This window comes from Oncorhynchus tshawytscha, linkage group LG03 (genome assembly GCF_018296145.1).
Source record: "Oncorhynchus tshawytscha isolate Ot180627B linkage group LG03, Otsh_v2.0, whole genome shotgun sequence".
Taxonomy (NCBI): Eukaryota; Metazoa; Chordata; class Actinopteri; order Salmoniformes; family Salmonidae; genus Oncorhynchus; species Oncorhynchus tshawytscha.
In genome coordinates, this window is record NC_056431.1 from 207,252 (window position 1) to 226,251 (window position 19,000).

At 47.1% G+C, this 19,000-nt stretch overlaps 2 protein-coding genes across 4 annotated transcripts in view; one reads left to right on the forward strand and one right to left on the reverse strand.

The window, feature by feature from the left end:
• The window catches only part of LOC112222691 (inversin-like), a 36,724-nt gene extending 32,186 nt beyond the window's left edge, over positions 1 to 4,538 (forward strand). For both annotated transcript variants that reach the window (XM_042306797.1, XM_042306798.1), the window contains 2 exons: positions 109 to 195; positions 3,136 to 4,538. The gene's annotated coding sequence lies outside the window, so the exon portion shown is untranslated. The remainder of the gene's footprint in view (positions 1 to 108; positions 196 to 3,135) is intronic.
• Positions 4,525 to 19,000, reverse strand: part of LOC112241907 (testis-expressed protein 10 homolog) — a 37,893-nt gene continuing 23,417 nt past the window's right edge. For both annotated transcript variants that reach the window (XM_042306790.1, XM_042306793.1), the window contains exons 12-17: positions 14,421 to 14,509; positions 14,172 to 14,302; positions 8,578 to 8,658; positions 8,320 to 8,504; positions 7,986 to 8,196; positions 4,525 to 5,194 (exon numbers count right to left, since the gene is read on the reverse strand). In XM_042306790.1, the coding sequence (XP_042162724.1) occupies positions 5,084 to 5,194; positions 7,986 to 8,196; positions 8,320 to 8,504; positions 8,578 to 8,658; positions 14,172 to 14,302; positions 14,421 to 14,509 (808 nt within the window). In that variant the 3' untranslated portion in view covers positions 4,525 to 5,083. The remainder of the gene's footprint in view (positions 5,195 to 7,985; positions 8,197 to 8,319; positions 8,505 to 8,577; positions 8,659 to 14,171; positions 14,303 to 14,420; positions 14,510 to 19,000) is intronic.

A 19,000-nucleotide genomic window follows, 5' to 3' on the forward strand; every position in this document is an offset into this window, starting at 1 on the left:
GTTTCTGTGTATAGTGTGTGTGTGTGTGTGTTTGCGTGCATGCGTGCGTGCGTGCGTGCGTGCGTGTGTATATATTTATGGAGATGATGTGTGTTTATGGTCTTGTAGGAGGTTCTGTGGCCCGAAGGGGGCGCTCTCTCTGGGGTTCTCAGTCTCAGATACTACTGGACCTGTCACTACGCACACACAGCCAATGTGAGTACTATCTCAGACACACACACACACACACACACACACACACACACAGGTGTATTACACACACATATCGCTGGATCACTAGTCACTTTAATAATGCCACTTTAATAATGTTTACATATCTTGCATTACTCATCTTATATGTACACTACTGTTCAAAAGTTTGGGGTCACTTAGAAATGTCCTTGTTTTTGAAAAGAAAAGCTCAGCTTCATTAAATAGTACCCGCAAAACATCAGTCTCAACATCAACAGTAAAGAGGCGACTCCAGGATGGTGGCCTTCTGGGCAGAGTTGCAAAGAAAAAGACATATCTCAGACTGGCCAATAAAAAGAAAAGATTAAGATGGTCAAAAGAACATAGACAATGAACTCTGCCTAGAAGGCCAGCATCCTGGAGTCGCCTCTTCACTGTTGACGTTGAGACTGGTGTTTTGCAGGTACTATTTAATGAAGCTGCCAGTTGAGGACTTGTGAGGCATCTGTTTCTAAAACTCTAATGTACTCTTGCTCAGTTGTGCACCGGGGCCTCCCACTCTTTCTATTCTGGTTAGAGCCAGTTTGCGCTGTTCTGTGAAGGGAGTAGTAGACAGCGATGTACCAGATCTTCAGTTTATTGGCAATTTCTCACATGGAATAGCCTTCATTTCTCAGAACAAGAATAGAATGATGAGTTTCAGAAGAAAGTTATTTGTTTCTGGCCATTTTGAGCCTGTAATCAAACCCACAAATGCTGATGCTCGAGATACTCAACTAATCTAAAGGACAGTTTTATTGCTTCTTTAATCAGAACAACAGTTTTCAGCTGTGCTAACATTATTGCAAAATGGTTTTCTAATGATCAATTAGCCTTTTAAAATGATAAACTTGGATTAGCTAACACAACGTGCCATTGGAACACAGGAGTTATGGTTGCTGATAATGGGCCTCTGTATGCCTATGTAGATATTCCATAACAAATCAGCCTTTGATGTTATTTTAATGGACAAAAAAAAGTTTTTCTTTCAAAAACAAGGACATTTCTACGTGACCCCAAACTTTTGAATGGTAGTGTATATATTGTGTTTTATACCATCTATTGCATCTTGCCTGTGCCGCTCTGTCATTGCTCAGCCATATATTTATATATACAGTGGGGAGAACAAGTATTTGATACACTGCCGATTTTGCAGGTTTTCCTACTTCATTTTTATCATAGGTACACTTCAACTGTGAGAGACGGAATCTAAAACAAAAATCCAGAAAATCACATTGTATGATTTTTAAGTAATTAATTTGCATTTTATTGCATGACATAAGTATTTGATCACCTACTAACCAGTAAGAATTCCGGGTCTCACAGACTTGTTAGTTTTTCTTTAAGAAGCCCTCCTGTTCTCCACTCATTACCTGTATTAACTGCACCTGTTTGAACCCGTTACCTGTATAAAAGACACCTGTCCACACACTCAATCAAACAGACTCCAACCTCTCCACAATGGCCAAGACCAGAGAGCTGTCTAAGGCCATCAGGGATACAATTGTAGACCTGCACAAGGCTGGGATGGGCTACAGGACAATAGGCAAGCAGCTTGGTGAGAAGGCAACAACTGTTGGCGCAATTATTAGAAAATGGAAGAAGTTCAAGATGACGGTCAATCACCCTCGGTCTGGGGCTCCATGCAAGATCTCACCTTGTGGGGCATCAATGATCATGAGGCAGGTGAGGTATCAGCCCAGAACTACACGGCAGGACCTGGTCAATGACCTGAAGAGAGCTGGGACCACAGTCTCAAAGAAAACCATTAGTAACACACTACGCCGTCACGGATTAAAATCCTGCAGCGCACGCAAGGTCCCCCTGCCAGCGCATGTCCAGGCCCGTCTGAAGTTTGCCAATGTCCATCTGGATGATCCAGAGGAGGACTGGGAGAAAGTCATGTGGTCTGATTAGACCAAAAAACTATATTTTTGTCTCAACTCCACTCGCTGTGTTTGGAGGAAGAAGAAGGATGTACAACCCCAAGAACACCATCCCAACTGTGAAGCATGGAGGTGGAAACATCATTCTTTGGGGATGCTTTTCTGCAAAGGGGACAGGACGACTGCACCGTATTGAGGGGAGGATGGATGGGGCCATGTATTGCGAGATCCCTCAGTAAGAGCATTGAAGATGGGTCGTGGCTGGGTCTTCCAGCATGACAACGACCCGAAACACACAGCCAGGGCAACTAAGGAGTGGCTCCGTAAAAAGCATCTCAAGGTCCTGGAGTGGCCTAGCCAGTCTCCAGACCTGAACCCAATAGAACATCTTTGTAGGGAGCTGAAAGTCCGTATTGCCCAGCGACAGCCCTGAAACCTGAAGGATCTGGAGAAGGTCTGTATGGAGGAGTGGGCCAAAATCCCTGCTGCAGTGTGTGCAAACCTGGTCAAGAACTACAGGAAATGTATGATCTCTGTAATTGCAAACAAAGGTTTCTGTACCAAATATTAAGTTCTGCTTTTCTGATGTATCAAATACTTATGTCACGCAATAAAATGCAAATGAATTACTTAAAAATCATACAATGTGATTTTCTGTATTCCTTCTCTCACAGTAGAAGTGTACCTACGATACAAATTACAGACCTCTACATGCTTTGTAAGTAGGGAAAACTGCAAAATCGGCAGTGTATCAAATACTTGTTCTCCCCACTGTATATATTCTTATTCCATTCCTTTACTTAGATTTGTGTGTATTAGGTAGTTGTTGTGGAATTGTTAGATTACATGTTAGTTATTACTGCACTGTCGGAACTAGAAACACAAGCATTTCGCTACACTTGCAATAACATCTGCTAACCATGTGTATGTGACCAATACAATTTGATTTGATTACGGGAATAGAGTGATGTGGATGAACTGTACAAAATCTGTTTCCTCTGTTAGCATGTTGTTTCCTTCTGTGTGTGTGTTTTTGCAGTGAGCAGTGTGGAGTGTGTGCACCTGTGTGATGCAGTGGGGCAGGCCAGGCAGTACTCCTACCACCTCAGACCCCACAGCGCTGGACAGGGCCGGGGGAAACACTGACGACTACACACACACCCTGCATGTGTACTTCGTGGCTCAGTTGGTAGAGCATGGCGCTTCTAATGCTAGAGTACTGGGTTTGATTCCCAGGACCAGCCATATGTAAAATGTATGTACGTGTGACTGAGTTGCTTTGGATATAAGCATCTGCTAAATGGCACATATATGTGTGTGTTGTCTTGAAATGATTTACCCAACTACCTTATCATGGTGGAGTTATTGGCCAGATTGTAAACAGAGCATCTATATACTGACGAGGGGGGGCCCCAATGGTCTAACTATATGAATATGTATCTGCAGAGGTGGGAACTCTTGAGGGCAGGTTTGCATGTGAACAATGCTGATATAACTGACTTCTCAGAGATGCCACAGTTGTAATAACCTAAATATTACAAAATGTATATAATTATTTTTGAGCGTCAAATTCATCACCATATAAAAAATCCCCAATTGGTCTATGTCATGTTGTATTTTCAGGCAGAGTAATCCCTCTGGCATAGCCTCTTCCTCTCAGATTGTACTCTCTGTGCCCAGTATTAACCATGGAGTTCTTGGCCTGATTGTTTATACTACTGGACACAGGAAGAGAGGACAAATTTATGAGACCTCACAGGGCGGAGTTAAGTCAACCAACATGGTATGTGTGCAAGATAATTTCAACCATACAGAAAATGCACACACACACAGAGATAACCTTTCCTCCCATGTGGAGAATGAGGCAGTCTGTCAACAGCCGGTCATACAGCCAGCCCACCTGCAGACGCTGACACACACGCCTGCTTGCAGACACACACGCTTCCCGTCAGCCATAACACTTGTACTAGGTTGTAGTCAACTCTACCTCAGTATCTACCTGAGCAGGTTCCCACAGGCATGCATGCCCCTCCCACTTTCCCCCCGCAGCTATAATAGTAGGTACACAGATCACAAGGTCATTTAGGTCCAGAGGGTACACGTGTACCTGTGCTTTCTCTGTAGGACTCTGTGGAGGGGGGTATATTTATGCATTTTATACATACTCCGTTACTCTTTAATTCTACATCACTTCCTGCCTTAAAGAGATAGTTGACTTAAAGTTAGCCAGATGTTTGTGGCACCTCATCAAGATGAACTGTCACTTAAGATTGACACTGAAACACAGTTTCTATGCTGTTCACTCTGATGCACTACTGTTGAAACACTATCAGATGTTAAGGCTTTACATTTATGAATGAATACCAACCTCAATGTTAATGTCCATGTTGTTTTTCTACTCTTTTAGAAAACTTCTCAAATAAATACATTGAGTTTCAGTGACTCCAGCTTTAATTTCTCTTTTTGTAATAAAAACAGTAATCAGTTGAGAAATCCTTTAATTCGGTCTTGGAGATGCAGTATGTGCAGGTGTTAGTTCCAACCCAGCACTGATTCAGGTGATTAGTTAAAGATGTATATTTGTGCTGCACTGTAACTAAAGCCTGTACATCCTTTTATCTCTCCAGGACTAGTGGTGGCCACAATATTTAGCAATATGAAGAAGACAGTTGGTTTTGGGCCAGGAATAAAAGCTGAATGAGGAGGACAGAGAGACCGATGGGGAAGACAGGATGTCAGGTTAGACCAGGGGTGTCAAACTCATTCCACAGACGACCGAGTTCTGCAGGTTTTTCTTTTTTCCTTTCAATTAAGACAATCAGGTGAGGGGAGTTCCTTACTCATTAGTGACCTTAAGTCATCCATCAAGTACAAGGGTGGAGCGAAAGCCCTCAGACACTATGACCTCCGTGGAATAAGTTTGACATCTGGGTTAGACAGTGGACAGAGAACAGTAAGACGGGCCTGTGGTTGGTTTGGGGCCTAGGTCAGTAGATGTCTCGGAGCCCCAGGTTTCCCCGATGAGTCGCCATGGTTACGCTGTAGCAGTACAGCAGGTCAGTCATCCACTGCTCCTTGGACTCACCTCGACAGTACCTCTGGAACACACACACCATCATTAGAACCTCAGAGAACACACACCATCATTAGAACCTCAGAACACACACCATCATTAGAACCTCAGAACACACACCACACTTACGTTTTTATTCTAACATGATACTTGTTTAAGCTTCCTTACTACTGTGAGGTCCTGTACAACGTGTTGTAGTAGAGTTGCGTTAGCCAGCATGTGGTTGTAGTTGACTGTGTGTGTTTACCGTGAGGTCCTGTACAACGTGTTGTAGTAGAGTTGCATTAGCCAGCATGTGGTTGAGTAGTTGACTGTGTGTGTTTACCGTGAGGTCCTGTATAATGTGTAGTAGAGTTGCGTTAGCCAGCATGTGGTTGAGTAGTTGACTGTGTGTGTTTACCGTGAGGTCCTGTATAATGTGTAGTAGTGTTGCGTTAGCCAGCATGTGGTTGAGTAGTTGACTGTGTGTGTTTACCGTGAGGTCCTGTATAAGTGTAGTAGAGTTGCGTTAGCCAGCATGTGGTTGTAGTTGACTGTGTGTGTTTACCGTGAGGTCCTGTATAATGTGTAGTAGAGTTGCGTTAGCCAGCATGTGGTTGAGTAGTTGACTGTGTGTGTTTACCGTGAGGTCCTGTATAATGTGTAGTAGAGTTGCATTAGCCAGCATGTGGTTGAGTAGTTGACTGTGTGTGTTTACCGTGAGGTCCTGTATAATGTGTAGTAGAGTTGCGTTAGCCAGCATGTGGTTGTAGTTGACTGTGTGTGTTTACTGTGAGGTCCTGTATAATGTGTAGTAGAGTTGCGTTAGCCAGCATGTGGTTGTAGTTGACTGTGTGTGTTTACCGTGAGGTCCTGTATAATGTGTAGTAGAGTTGCGTTAGCCAGCATGTGGTTGTAGTTGACTGTGTGTGTTTACCGTGAGGTCCTGTATAATGTGTAGTAGAGTTGCGTTAGCCAGCATGTGGTTGTAGTTGACTGTGTGTGTTTACCGTGAGGTCCTGTATAATGTGTAGTAGTGTTGCGTTAGCCAGCATGTGGTTGTAGTTGAATATGTGTGTTTACCGTGAGGTCCTGCACAATGTGTTGTAGTAGAGTTGCGTTTGCCAGCATGTAGCTGACTGTGTGTGTTTACAGTGAGGTCCTGTATAATGTGTAGTAGAGTTGCGTTAGCCAGCATGTGGTTGTAGTTGACTGTGTGTGTTTACCGTGAGGTCCTGTATAATGTGTAGTAGTGTTGCGTTAGCCAGCATGTGGTTGTAGTTGACTGTGTGTGTTTACCGTGAGGTCCTGTATAATGTGTAGTAGAGTTGCGTTAGCCAGCATGTGGTTGTAGTTGACTGTGTGTGTTTACCGTGAGGTCCTGTATAATGTGTAGTAAAGTTGCATTAGCCAGCATGTGGTTGTAGTTGACTGTGTGTGTTTATCGTGAGGTCCTGTATAATGTGTAGTAGAGTTGCGTTAGCCAGCATGTGGTTGTAGTTGACTGTGTGTGTTTACTGTGAGGTCCTGTATAATGTGTAGTAGAGTTGCGTTAGCCAGCATGTGGTTGTAGTTGAATATGTGTGTTTACCGTGAGGTCCTGCACAATGTGTTGTAGTAGAGTTGCGTTTGCCAGCATGTAGTTGACTGTGTGTGTTTACCGTGAGGTCCTGTATAATGTGTAGTAGAGTTGCGTTAGCCAGCATGTGGTTGAGTAGTTGACTGTGTGTGTTTACCGTGAGGTCCTGTATAATGTGTAGTAGAGTTGCGTTAGCCAGCATGTGGTTGTAGTTGACTGTGTGTGTTTACCGTGAGGTCCTGTATAATGTGTAGTAGTGTTGCGTTAGCCAGCATGTGGTTGTAGTTGAATATGTGTGTTTACCGTGAGGTCCTGCACAATGTGTTGTAGTAGAGTTGCGTTTGCCAGCATGTAGTTGACTGTGTGTGTTTACCGTGAGGTCCTGTATAATGTGTAGTAGAGTTGCGTTAGCCAGCATGTGGTTGTAGTTGACTGTGTGTGTTTACCGTGAGGTCCTGTATAATGTGTAGTAGTGTTGCGTTAGCCAGCATGTGGTTGTAGTTGAATATGTGTGTTTACCGTGAGGTCCTGCACAATGTGTTGTAGTAGAGTTGCGTTTGCCAGCATGTAGTTGACTGTGTGTGTTTACCGTGAGGTCCTGTATAATGTGTAGTAGAGTTGCGTTAGCCAGCATGTGGTTGAGTAGTTGACTGTGTGTGTTTACCGTGAGGTCCTGTATAATGTGTAGTAGAGTTGCGTTAGCCAGCATGTGGTTGTAGTTGACTGTGTGTGTTTACCGTGAGGTCCTGTATAATGTGTAGTAGTGTTGCGTTAGCCAGCATGTGGTTGTAGTTGAATATGTGTGTTTACCGTGAGGTCCTGCACAATGTGTTGTAGTAGAGTTGCGTTTGCCAGCATGTAGTTGACTGTGTGTGTTTACCGTGAGGTCCTGTATAATGTGTAGTAGAGTTGCGTTAGCCAGCATGTGGTTGAGTAGTTGACTGTGTGTGTTTACCGTGAGGTCCTGTATAGTGTGTAGTAGAGTTGCGTTAGCCAGCATGTGGTTGTAGTTGACTGTGTGTGTTTACAGTGAGGTCCTGTATAATGTGTTGTAGTAGTGTTGCGTTAGCCAGCATGTGGTTGTAGTTGACTGTGTGTGTTTACCGTGAGGTCCTGTACAATGTGGTGTAGTAGTGTTGCGTTAGCCAGCATGTGGTTGTAGTTGACTGTGTGTGTTTACCGTGAGGTCCTGTATAATGTGTTGTAGTAGAGTTGCGTTAGCCAGCATGTGGTTGAGTAGTTGACTGTGTGTGTTTACCGTGAGGTCCTGTATAATGTGTTGTAGTAGAGTTGCGTTTGCCAGCATGTGGTTGCGTAGCGCTGTGTGCTGCAGCAGCAGGGACAGTATCTGGGCCAGCTGAGGCAGCTCCTCCTCACACAGGTCCCTAACTCGCAACGACTGCAGGACCAACCGCAACAGCCGGGGAATGCTGCTCAGCGCTGCCACACACGCGCCCCACACTGCCTCCCTGCAGGGAGAGGGAGAGAAAGGTTGGACACAATCTATGCACGCTCCCACACCACCTCCCTACAGGGAAGGATAAAGGTTACACACACAACATGACTGTACAGAGAGGTCACACACAGGCTACCTCTTGTGGTTGTTCTCTGAGGCGGTGTCCTGCTGTAGGGTCAGTAGCAGAGACAGTAGGCTGAGGCAGCAGCGGGACAGGAACCTCAGTAGAGGTTCACTGGGGAGGAAGGACAGGTCCAACAGTCTGGCCACCGCTCTCAACAACCCTGCTGCCATACTGTCTGGTATCACAGCCAGACCAGTCTGGGAGGGAGAGACACAGTTACACTCACAGACACACGCACAGAGATGAGTACACACAAGTACACCACCTCACCAGGTTCTTGCAGATGCCGTTCTGCAGCACGTCAAAGCACTGTGAACGAGACCCCAGCGTCTCCAAGCAGTGGCACACTTCCTGTGGGTGGGACATAGACAGTGGTTAAGATCACTTCCTGCTGTTTTAAAGGTCATATTTCACAACATTAATATCATTCATATCGGAGTGTCTCCTGAGTGGCGCAGCAGTCTAAGGCACTGCATCTCAGTAGGCTGGACACATGACATTTTTAACAATGCTTTTTTTCTAATAAAAACTAGTTCAATGCATCCACGGTGGAGCCCAGTTTCATAATATTACCATATATCCCAGCTGCCTGCCATAGTTTTGAAGTGATCACAAAAAAACAGGCCTTATTTTAGGGCATTTTTCACCCTGCCAGCTCCTATTAGTTCTATTGAACACTGTGGCACCAACTCGCATTCTGAACGTTCTAATCCCAGTTTATTGTACTATGTCACAATGCCTGCTTTACTATTGTTGGCAATGGAGACCTGCACACGTTGTTTATAGTTCAAATGTAAACAACTAAAAATTACTCGTGGAACTCTGAGGTCGTCCCATTGTTTACTATAGGGAAATATAGGTATGTCTGTCTATTTTGCCAAATATCTCGCAATGTGTATATTTAGATTTTTTTTTAAATTGGACACCATTTTAATCATGAGAACCTCTTTCTAATTATGTAAGGCTGGGCAGTGCATCTCGTTGTCATTAAACACTATCCCCAAAATACCTTTTGCCCTTGGAACGCCAAGCTCCCCCCATTGTTTTCCTATGGACAAGCATGCTGGTATATTTCGCCAAATATCTCGCAATGTGTATATTTAGATTTTCTTCCAATTCGGACACCATTTTAATCATAAGAATCTCCTCTCTCGAATCAGTCGTCCTAAGAACAGATTTTAGTGGTAAAATAAAAAGGGATACTTTTTTAGTGCCATTTAGTCGAAATGGAAAAGCATTACTTTAGTCCAGTGGTTCTTAACCTTGTTGGAGGTACTGAACCCCACCAGTTTCATATGCGCATTCACCGAACCCTTCTTAACTGGAAAAATAAAATATGATTTTTTTCAAATTCAAAACATAGGTATATATTTTACTGGTGCACAACATGAACCGTGCATCAACATCACTGTGTTCAAAGAACAAAATCATCAAAACATGATTTTCACACAAAAACAAAAACATAATAATGAATATTTACTGCAAATCAGTGTGACTTCTGCTGTTGCCTTTCAGAGACCAGTTCAGAAATGCGCGGCTTCACCTTGGCAAGTGCCACTCTCATGTCTCATGATGTCATGTCTCTCATGTCTCATGATGTCATGTCTCATGATGTCATGTCTCTCATGTCTCATGATGTCATGTCTCTCATGTCTCATGATGTCATGTCTCTCATGTCTCATGATGTCATGTCTCTCATGTCTCATGATGTCATGTCTCTCATGTCATTTTCACAACAAAGTCTGTTCCTTTTCTTCGTTTTTATGTCCAGCAGCCTTGAAAAGGATTTGCTCGCAAAGATATGTTGTAACAAACGGTATGAAAACCTCCAGAGCTTTCTTAGCAATAACAGGGTACGTTACCATTTGTTGACACCAAAACGTTGAAAGTGTTGTTGTTCTGAAGAGTTGCTGTTGAACCTGGCTCTGCTGAATTTCAATGATTTCACCGAGGTATTCATCATTGACATCTGTTGTCTCAACACTAAACGTGAACGGCTGTCTCACCCATGCTGGATATGACTCTCTTGTAGGGAAGTATCCGTTGAGAGACTTTGCAAGCTCATCTAAGTGCTTGGCAATTGCTTGCTTCAGTTCCGCGGGTACAGAAATGTCTCCGATTCCAGATACATCTTCGATCTTACTTACGCAGTCGTCCAGCAGGGGAAAGTTTGCGAAGTTATCGTTCTCTGTTCGTCGTTTCCATAACGGTAGCTTTTTTTGAAAAGCCTTCAGGTTTTCCTTCGCTTCGATGATGTTGACTCCACCGCCCTGCATCTTTTGATTGAGATGATTGAGAGCTGCGAAGATATCAGCCATGTACACTAAAATGAGAATGAACTCAATAATTTTTGAAGCAAACTGCATGACAATGTTGGTGCTCTTGCAAAAACAGGGCTAATTCCACACGCACGGCAAAAACACGATTCAGCACCTGTCCCCGGGGTAACCACCGAACGTTAGAATGGTACAGAAGTACATCGAATTCAGAGCCCATTTCTTTACACAGCTCACTGAAGATGCGGTGCCTCAGAGCACTAGTTCGCACATAGTTCACGCATTCCACTACAATTTTTAATACTTCTGCCAGTTTTGGAGGCAAGGTTTTTGTTGCCAACGCCTGTGCAGAATACAATGCGTAACAATGATGTGTGGTGCACCGGCTTTCACTAGCGCACCAAAACCAGACTTTCTTACCAGCATGACTGGAGCTCCGTCCGAACAAACTGCAGAAACCATATCCCATGAAAGATTGTTGTCTTTGAAGAAGTCATCCACAAGTTTCTTCACATTGGCTGCCTTAGTTGTTGTTGTAAGAGGCTTGTTGTTGTAAGAGGCTTGTTGTTGTAAGAGGCTTGTTGTTGTAAGAGGCTTGTTGTTGTAAGAGGCTTGTTGTTGTAAGAGGCTTGTTGTTGTAAGAGGCTTGTTGTTGTAAGAGGCTTACAAAATAAAAAAATCTTCCTTTATCATGTCGTCTTTCACATAGCGCACGAATACAGCAAGCTGGCTTAGATTGGAAACATCTGTGGTCTCGTCGAGTTGAAGGCTGAATTTTGCCGGGCTTGAAATCAGATCTGCAACTACTTTGCTCATGTCCTCTATTCTGTCGCCGATGGTGTCATTTGAAAGAGGAATTTGGGATAACTTAACTTCAGCCTCTTTTCCCAGCATGATATTCGCCATCTTCAACACAGCTGGTTTTATGAGTGTTTCACCAATGGTGTGTGGTTTGCCCTGCTTTGCGATCAGGTAAGCAACTTCGCACGATGCTGTGAGGATCGGTTTGTTGATGGGTACAAAGCCGAGAACAGGCAGAGTAGCCTTTTCATCGAATTCAGTGAGCGTTGTGTTCTTGTATTTTCCATCTCCATGCAGCTTAAGGAAGTGTTCTTAGTTTTGCCGGTGCTAGACTAGAATTGCTCAACTTGGCATTGCAAATCATGCAGTTAGGACGCTGACTCCCATCACATTCCGTTATACATGTGAATCCATATTGTACATATTCCTCCGACCACTTTCTTTTTTTGCTCGACATAGTAAGTATGAAGGGATTAAAATATTACGAAAGAAATCACAAGACGTACCATCACGACAGTCACAAGTCGACGACTGAGCGCACCAAATTCCCTGCAGCACAGATAGGCCAAGCGATGTAGCGTGATCACCTGCAGCCAATGATGGCCAAGCGGGGCGTGTCATCACGAATCATATGAGTCGGATGTGTGTCTTGACCTCCGCCAAACCCCTGAGACTGACTCACCGAACCCTTGGGGTTCGATCGAACCCAGGTTAAGAACCACTGCTTTAGTCCAAACAGCCTCTGTGAACATTCCATTCATTTGCAAGGGGCTCGCGCAAGTGTTCCAGCTTAGCCAATGTTCTTTTGCCATTTTCAGCCTTGGGCGAATTTTGACTCGTTCTATTGTCCAGCCTAATCTCAGTACAAGAGGCGTCACTACAGTCCCTGGTTCGAATCCAGGCTGTATCACATCCGGCCGTGATTGGGAGTCCCATAGGGCGGCACACAGTTGGCCCAGCGTCGTCCGGGTTTGGCCCTCCTTGTAAATAAGAATTTGTTCTTAACATTTCCACTCCTCCACATCCACCAGATACCTCACCTCTCCTCCACATCCACCAGATACCTCACCTCTCCTTCACATCCACATCCACCAGATACCTCTCCTCTCCTCCACATCCTCCAGATACCTCACCTCTCCTCCACATCCTCCAGATACCTCACCTCTCCTCCACATCCACCAGATACCTCACCTCTCCTCCACATACACCAGATACCTCTCCTCTCCTTTACATCCACCAGATACCTCTCCTCCACATCCACCAGATACATCACCTCTCCTCCACCAGATACCTCCTCTCCTTCACCAGATACCTCCTCTCCTTCACATCCACCAGATACCTCTCCTCTCCTTCACATCCACCAGATACCTCACCTCTCCTTCACATCCACCAGATACCTCTCATCTCCTCCACATCCACCAGATGCCTCTCCTCTCCTCCACATCCACCAGATGCCTCTCCTCTCCTCCACATCCACCAGATACCTCATCTCTCCTCCACCAGATGCCTCTCATCTCCTCCACCAGATGCCTCTCCTCTCCTCCACATCCACCAGATACCTCATCTCTCCACCAGATGCCTCTCCTCTCCATCCACCAGATGCCTCTCCTCTCCATCCACCAGATGCCTCTCCTCTCCATCCACCAGATGTCTCTCCTCTCCATCCACCAGATGCCTCTCCTCTCCTCTCCATCCACCAGATGCCTCTCCTCTCCATCCACCAGATGCCTCTCCTCTCCTCCACATCCACCAGATACCTCACCTCACCTGGCCTTTCTCCACACATCCAAGAGATACATAACAGGTTGGGGCCAACAAGTACATTACAATGTTGTTTTTAGTGCTCCCTACATGTTCTCTATGTCACTGCTCACACACACACGCAAACTTTAGAGAGCGACAGAGGGGTACAGGTGAGACGAGGGGGCATCACACACACTGTAGAGAGCGACAGAGGGGTACAGGTGAGACGAGAGGGCAATCACACACACTGTAGAGAGCGACAGAAGGGTACAGGTGAGACGAGAGGGCAATCACACAAACTTTCAGAGATGAGAAACAATGTTAAACTTTTCCTCATTAACTTCAAATCAAAAGCCAATTTGTCATTATGTTCTATTGAAATGAGGCGTGTTCAATGTGTTAGAATGTGTGTGTGAACCAGCCCTCAGACCTGTGTGCACCTGTTGGCATTCTCTCCTCCATTAAAAACAATCCTGTCTCATTAGTGGAATCAGAGCAGACATGGTCCGTCCTCTAATCCTGTCCCCCTGCCCCCAACCCTCAGTCTGATTGACTCAGACATGAGATGACCAGGATCTCAGGCTCTAATTGAAGAGCTGAATTAGTGATTATAGCCCCCCACACACACACCTCTTGCTTCGGGGCACATTTCCTTTAACAGTAATTTCCAAGCACAAATGTCACACCACCGTCATGCCACAGGCTCTCATTAGCATTTCTACATTTCCACAGTGCCCGATAACCACGCAGACACAGCCTGCGCAACGCGATAAAGGTTCCCCTCTCAGCCAGCGTGGCCAGATAAAGCATCCCCCCTCTGAGCCCTGTGTGTGACACCAGGGGGAACTAAATAACTGACAGTGTCCAGAACACCTCTCACAGGTACACTACACTGGCACTACACTGGCAGAAGTGCTCAGTCTCCATCTCAGTCGCTGTCTTTCTCTTTGCACATTTTACACTCCATCTAGACCTCTCATTCACCGTCTGTCACAAGTCACTTATAAAGCCCTGCTAGGTGTTCTGAATGAGGTGTGTCCTGACCTCCACCACGTCCCAGTGGTGTGTGAATTGCTCCAGGGGGTGGGGTAGAGGCTGAGGGGGAGAGGGGGAGGGAGGGAGCACGCTCTCATCCCCAGCCTCCTGCAGGGTGGCCAGCTCATCAGACGAAAACCCTGAAATGGAGAAAGATTGGTAAGTTTTCTTGGAGTGTACTTCTTCAAGAACCTGAAGATTCATCACATCTGTTGACCAGATACCAGTGAGACAGGAAATGTGAGGGCGGAGCCTGACCTGTGAGGGTGGAGAACAGGAAGCTGATGTAGTCAACATCACGCAGGGTCGCGTCCTGAGACCCTACTGACCAGCCACTCAAAGAGGACCTGAAACGCACACAGGTTACAATGGAGTGAGAGAGGACGGTCTGGAGTGTTGGTGGAGTGAGAGAGGACGGCCTGGAGTGTTGGTGGAGTGAGAGAGGACGGCCTGGAGTGTTGGTGGAGTGAGAGAGGACGGCCTGGAGTGTTGGTGGAGTGAGAGAGGATGGCCTGGAGTGTTGGTGGAGTGAGAGAGGACGGCCTGGAGTGTTGGTGGAGTGAGAGAGGACGGCCTGGAGTGTTGGTGGAGTGAGAGAGGACGGCCTGGAGTGTTGGTGGAGTGAGAGAGGACGGCCTGGAGTGTTGGTGGAGTGAGATAGGACAGCCTGGAGTGTTGGTGGAGTGAGAGAGGACGGCCTGGAGTGTTAGAGCATAACTAAAACCCTCTTACAGGATGGACGATTGTTCCAGGTTGTTTTCTGACGATATGGATCACACTTATGTCCATTTCTGTAGGCTTACCTGGAACTGACCACATTAAACAGAATCGAGTTTCCCCCGAGCGCGCACACACAGAGACAGAGAGACAGAGAGGAGACTGTGCGCAGGGTGGGATTCGGAGGACGAAGAGGAGTCAGAGATAAATACATGGTGTGTTCTGTAACATTAGAGACACGTGACTTGACATCTCTGCCACATTCCACCCAACCCCTAGTCTCTATACACACACACACACACACACACACTGCCCCAACCCCTAGTCTCTGTACACACACACTGCCCCAACCCCTAGTCTCTATACACACACACTGCCCCAACCCCTAGTCTCTATACACACACACTGTCCCCACCCCTAGTCTCTATACACACACACACACACACTGCCCCAACCCCTAGTCTCTATACACACACACACACACACACTGCCCCAACCCCTAGTCTCTATACACACACACACACTGCCCCAACCCCTAGTCTCTATACACACACACACACACACACACTGCCCCAACCCCTAGTCTCTATACACACACACACACTGCCCCAACCCCTAGTCTCTACACACACACACTGCCCCAACCCCTAGTCTCTATACACACACACACTGCCCCAACCCCTAGTCTCTATACACACACACACACACACACTGCCCCAACCCCTAGTCTCTGTACACACACACACTGCCCCAACCCCTAGTCTCTATACACACACACACACACACACTGCCCCAACCCCTAGTCTCTATACACACACACACACTGCCCCAACCCCTAGTCTCTATACACACACACACACACACACACTGCCCCAACCCCTAGTCTCTATACACACACACACACTGCCCCAACCCCTAGTCTCTACACACACACACTGCCCCAACCCCTAGTCTCTATACACACACACACTGCCCCAACCCCTAGTCTCTATACACACACACACACACACTGCCCCAACCCCTAGTCTCTGTACACACACACACTGCCCCAACCCCTAGTCTCTATACACACACACACACACACTGCCCCAACCCCTAGTCTCTATACACACACACACTGCCCCAACCCCTAGTCTCTATACACACACACACACACACTGCCCCAACCCCTAGTCTCTGTACACACACACACACACACACACACACACACACACTGCCCCAACCCCTAGTCTCTATACACACACACACACACACTGCCCCAACCCCTAGTCTCTGTACACACACACACACACACACACACACACACTGCCCCAACCCCTAGTCTCTATACACACACACACACACACACACACTGCCCCAACCCCTAGTCTCTATACACACACACTCTGCTCCAACCCCAAGTCTCTACACACACACTGCCCCAACCCCTAGTCTCTATACACACACACTGCCCCCACCCCTAGTCTCTATACACACACACACACACTGCCCCAACCCCTAGTCTCTATACACACACACACACTGCCCCAACCCCTAGTCTCTATACACACACACACACACACACACACTGCCCCAACCCCTAGTCTCTATACACACACACTCTGCTCCAACCCCAAGTCTCTACACACACACTGCCCCAACCCCTAGTCTCTACACACACACACTGCCCCAACACCTAGTCTCTATACACACACACTGCCCCAACCCCTAGTCTCTATACACACACACACACACACACTGCCCCAACCCCTAGTCTCTATACACAAACACACACACACACACACACACACACTGCCCCAACCCCTAGTCTCTATACACACACACACACACACACTGCCCCAACCCCTAGTCTCTACACACACACACACACTGCCCCAACCCCTAGTCTCTATACACACACACACACACACACACACTGCCCCAACCCCTAGTCTCTATACACACACACACACACACACACTGCCCCAACCCCTAGTCTCTATACACACACACACTGCCCCAACCCCTAGTCTCTATACACACACACACACACACTGCCCCAACCCCTAGTCTCTGTACACACACACACACACACACACACACACACACACACACACACACACACACACACACACACACTGCCCCAACCCCTAGTCTCTATACACACACACACACTGCCCCAACCCCTAGTCTCTACACACACACACACACACACACTGCCCCAACCCCTAGTCTCTATACACACACACACACACACACTGCCCCAACTCCTAGTCTCTATATACACACACACACACACTGCCCCAACTCCTAGTCTCTATACACACACACACACACACACACACACACACACACACACTGCCCCAACCCCTAGTCTCTATACACACACACACACACACACACTGCCCCAACCCCTAGTCTCTATACACACACACACTGCCCCAACCTAGTCTCTACACACACACTGCCCCAACCCTCGTCTCTACACACACACACACACACACACTGCCCCAACTCCTAGTCTCTGTACACACACACTGCCCCAACCCCTAGTCTCTATACACACACACACACACACACACTGCCCCAACCCCTAGTCTCTATACACACACACACACACTGCCCCAACCCCTAGTCTCTATACACACACACACACTGCCCCAACCCCTAGTCTCTATACACACACACACTGCCCCAACCCCTAGTCTCTACACACAGCCCCAACCCCTAGTCTCTACACACACACACACACACTGCCCCAACTCCTAGTCTCTACACACACACACAAACACACACACACTGCCCCAACCCCTAGCTAGTCTCTATACACACACACTGCCCCAACCCCTAGTCTCTATACACACACACACAGCCCCAACCCCTAGTCTCTATACACACACACACACACACACTGCCCCAACCCCTAGTCTCTATACACACACACACACACACACACACTGCCCCAACCCCTAGTCTCTATACACACACACACACACTGCCCCAACCCCTAGTCTCTACACACACACACACTGCCCCAACCCCTAGTCTCTACACACACACACACTGCCCCAACCCCTAGGCTGTATACACACACACACTGCCCCAACCCCTAGGCTGTATACACACACACACTGCCCCAACCCCTAGGCTGTATACACACACACACTGCCCCAACCCCTAGTCTCTATACACACACACACACTGCCCCAACCCCTAGTCTCTATACACACACACACACACTGCCCCAACCCCTAGTCTCTATACACACACACACACACACACACACACACACACTGCCCCAACCCCTAGTCTCTATACACACACACACACACACTGCCCCAACCCCTAGTCTCTACACACACACACACACACACACACACACAGCCCCAACCCCTAGTCTCTATACACACACACACACTGCCCCAACCCCTAGTCTCTATACACACACACACACAATGCCCCAACTCCTAGTCTCTATACACACACACACACTGCCCCAACTCCTAGTCTCTATACACACACACACACACACACACACACACACTGCCCCAACCCCTAGTCTCTATACACACACACACTGCCCCAACCCCTAGTCTCTATACACACACACACTGCCCCAACCCCTAGTCTCTACACACACACTGCCCCAACCCCTAGTCTCTATACACACACACACTGCCCCAACCCCTAGTCTCTATACACACACACACACACACTGCCCCAACCCCTAGTCTCTGTACTCACACACACACACACACACACACTGCCCCAACCCCTAGTCTCTATACACACACACACACACACACACTGCCCCAACCCCTAGTCTCTATACACACACACACTGCCCCAACCCCTAGTCTCTATACACACACACACACACACTGCCCCAACCCCTAGTCTCTGTACACACACACACACACACACACACACACACACACACACACACACACACACTGCCCCAACCCCTAGTCTCTATACACACACACACACACTGCCCCAACCCCTAGTCTCTATACACACACACTCTGCTCCAACCCCAAGTCTCTACACACACACTGCCCCAACCCCTAGTCTCTATACACACACACTGCCCCCACCCCTAGTCTCTATACACACACACACACACTGCCCCAACCCCTAGT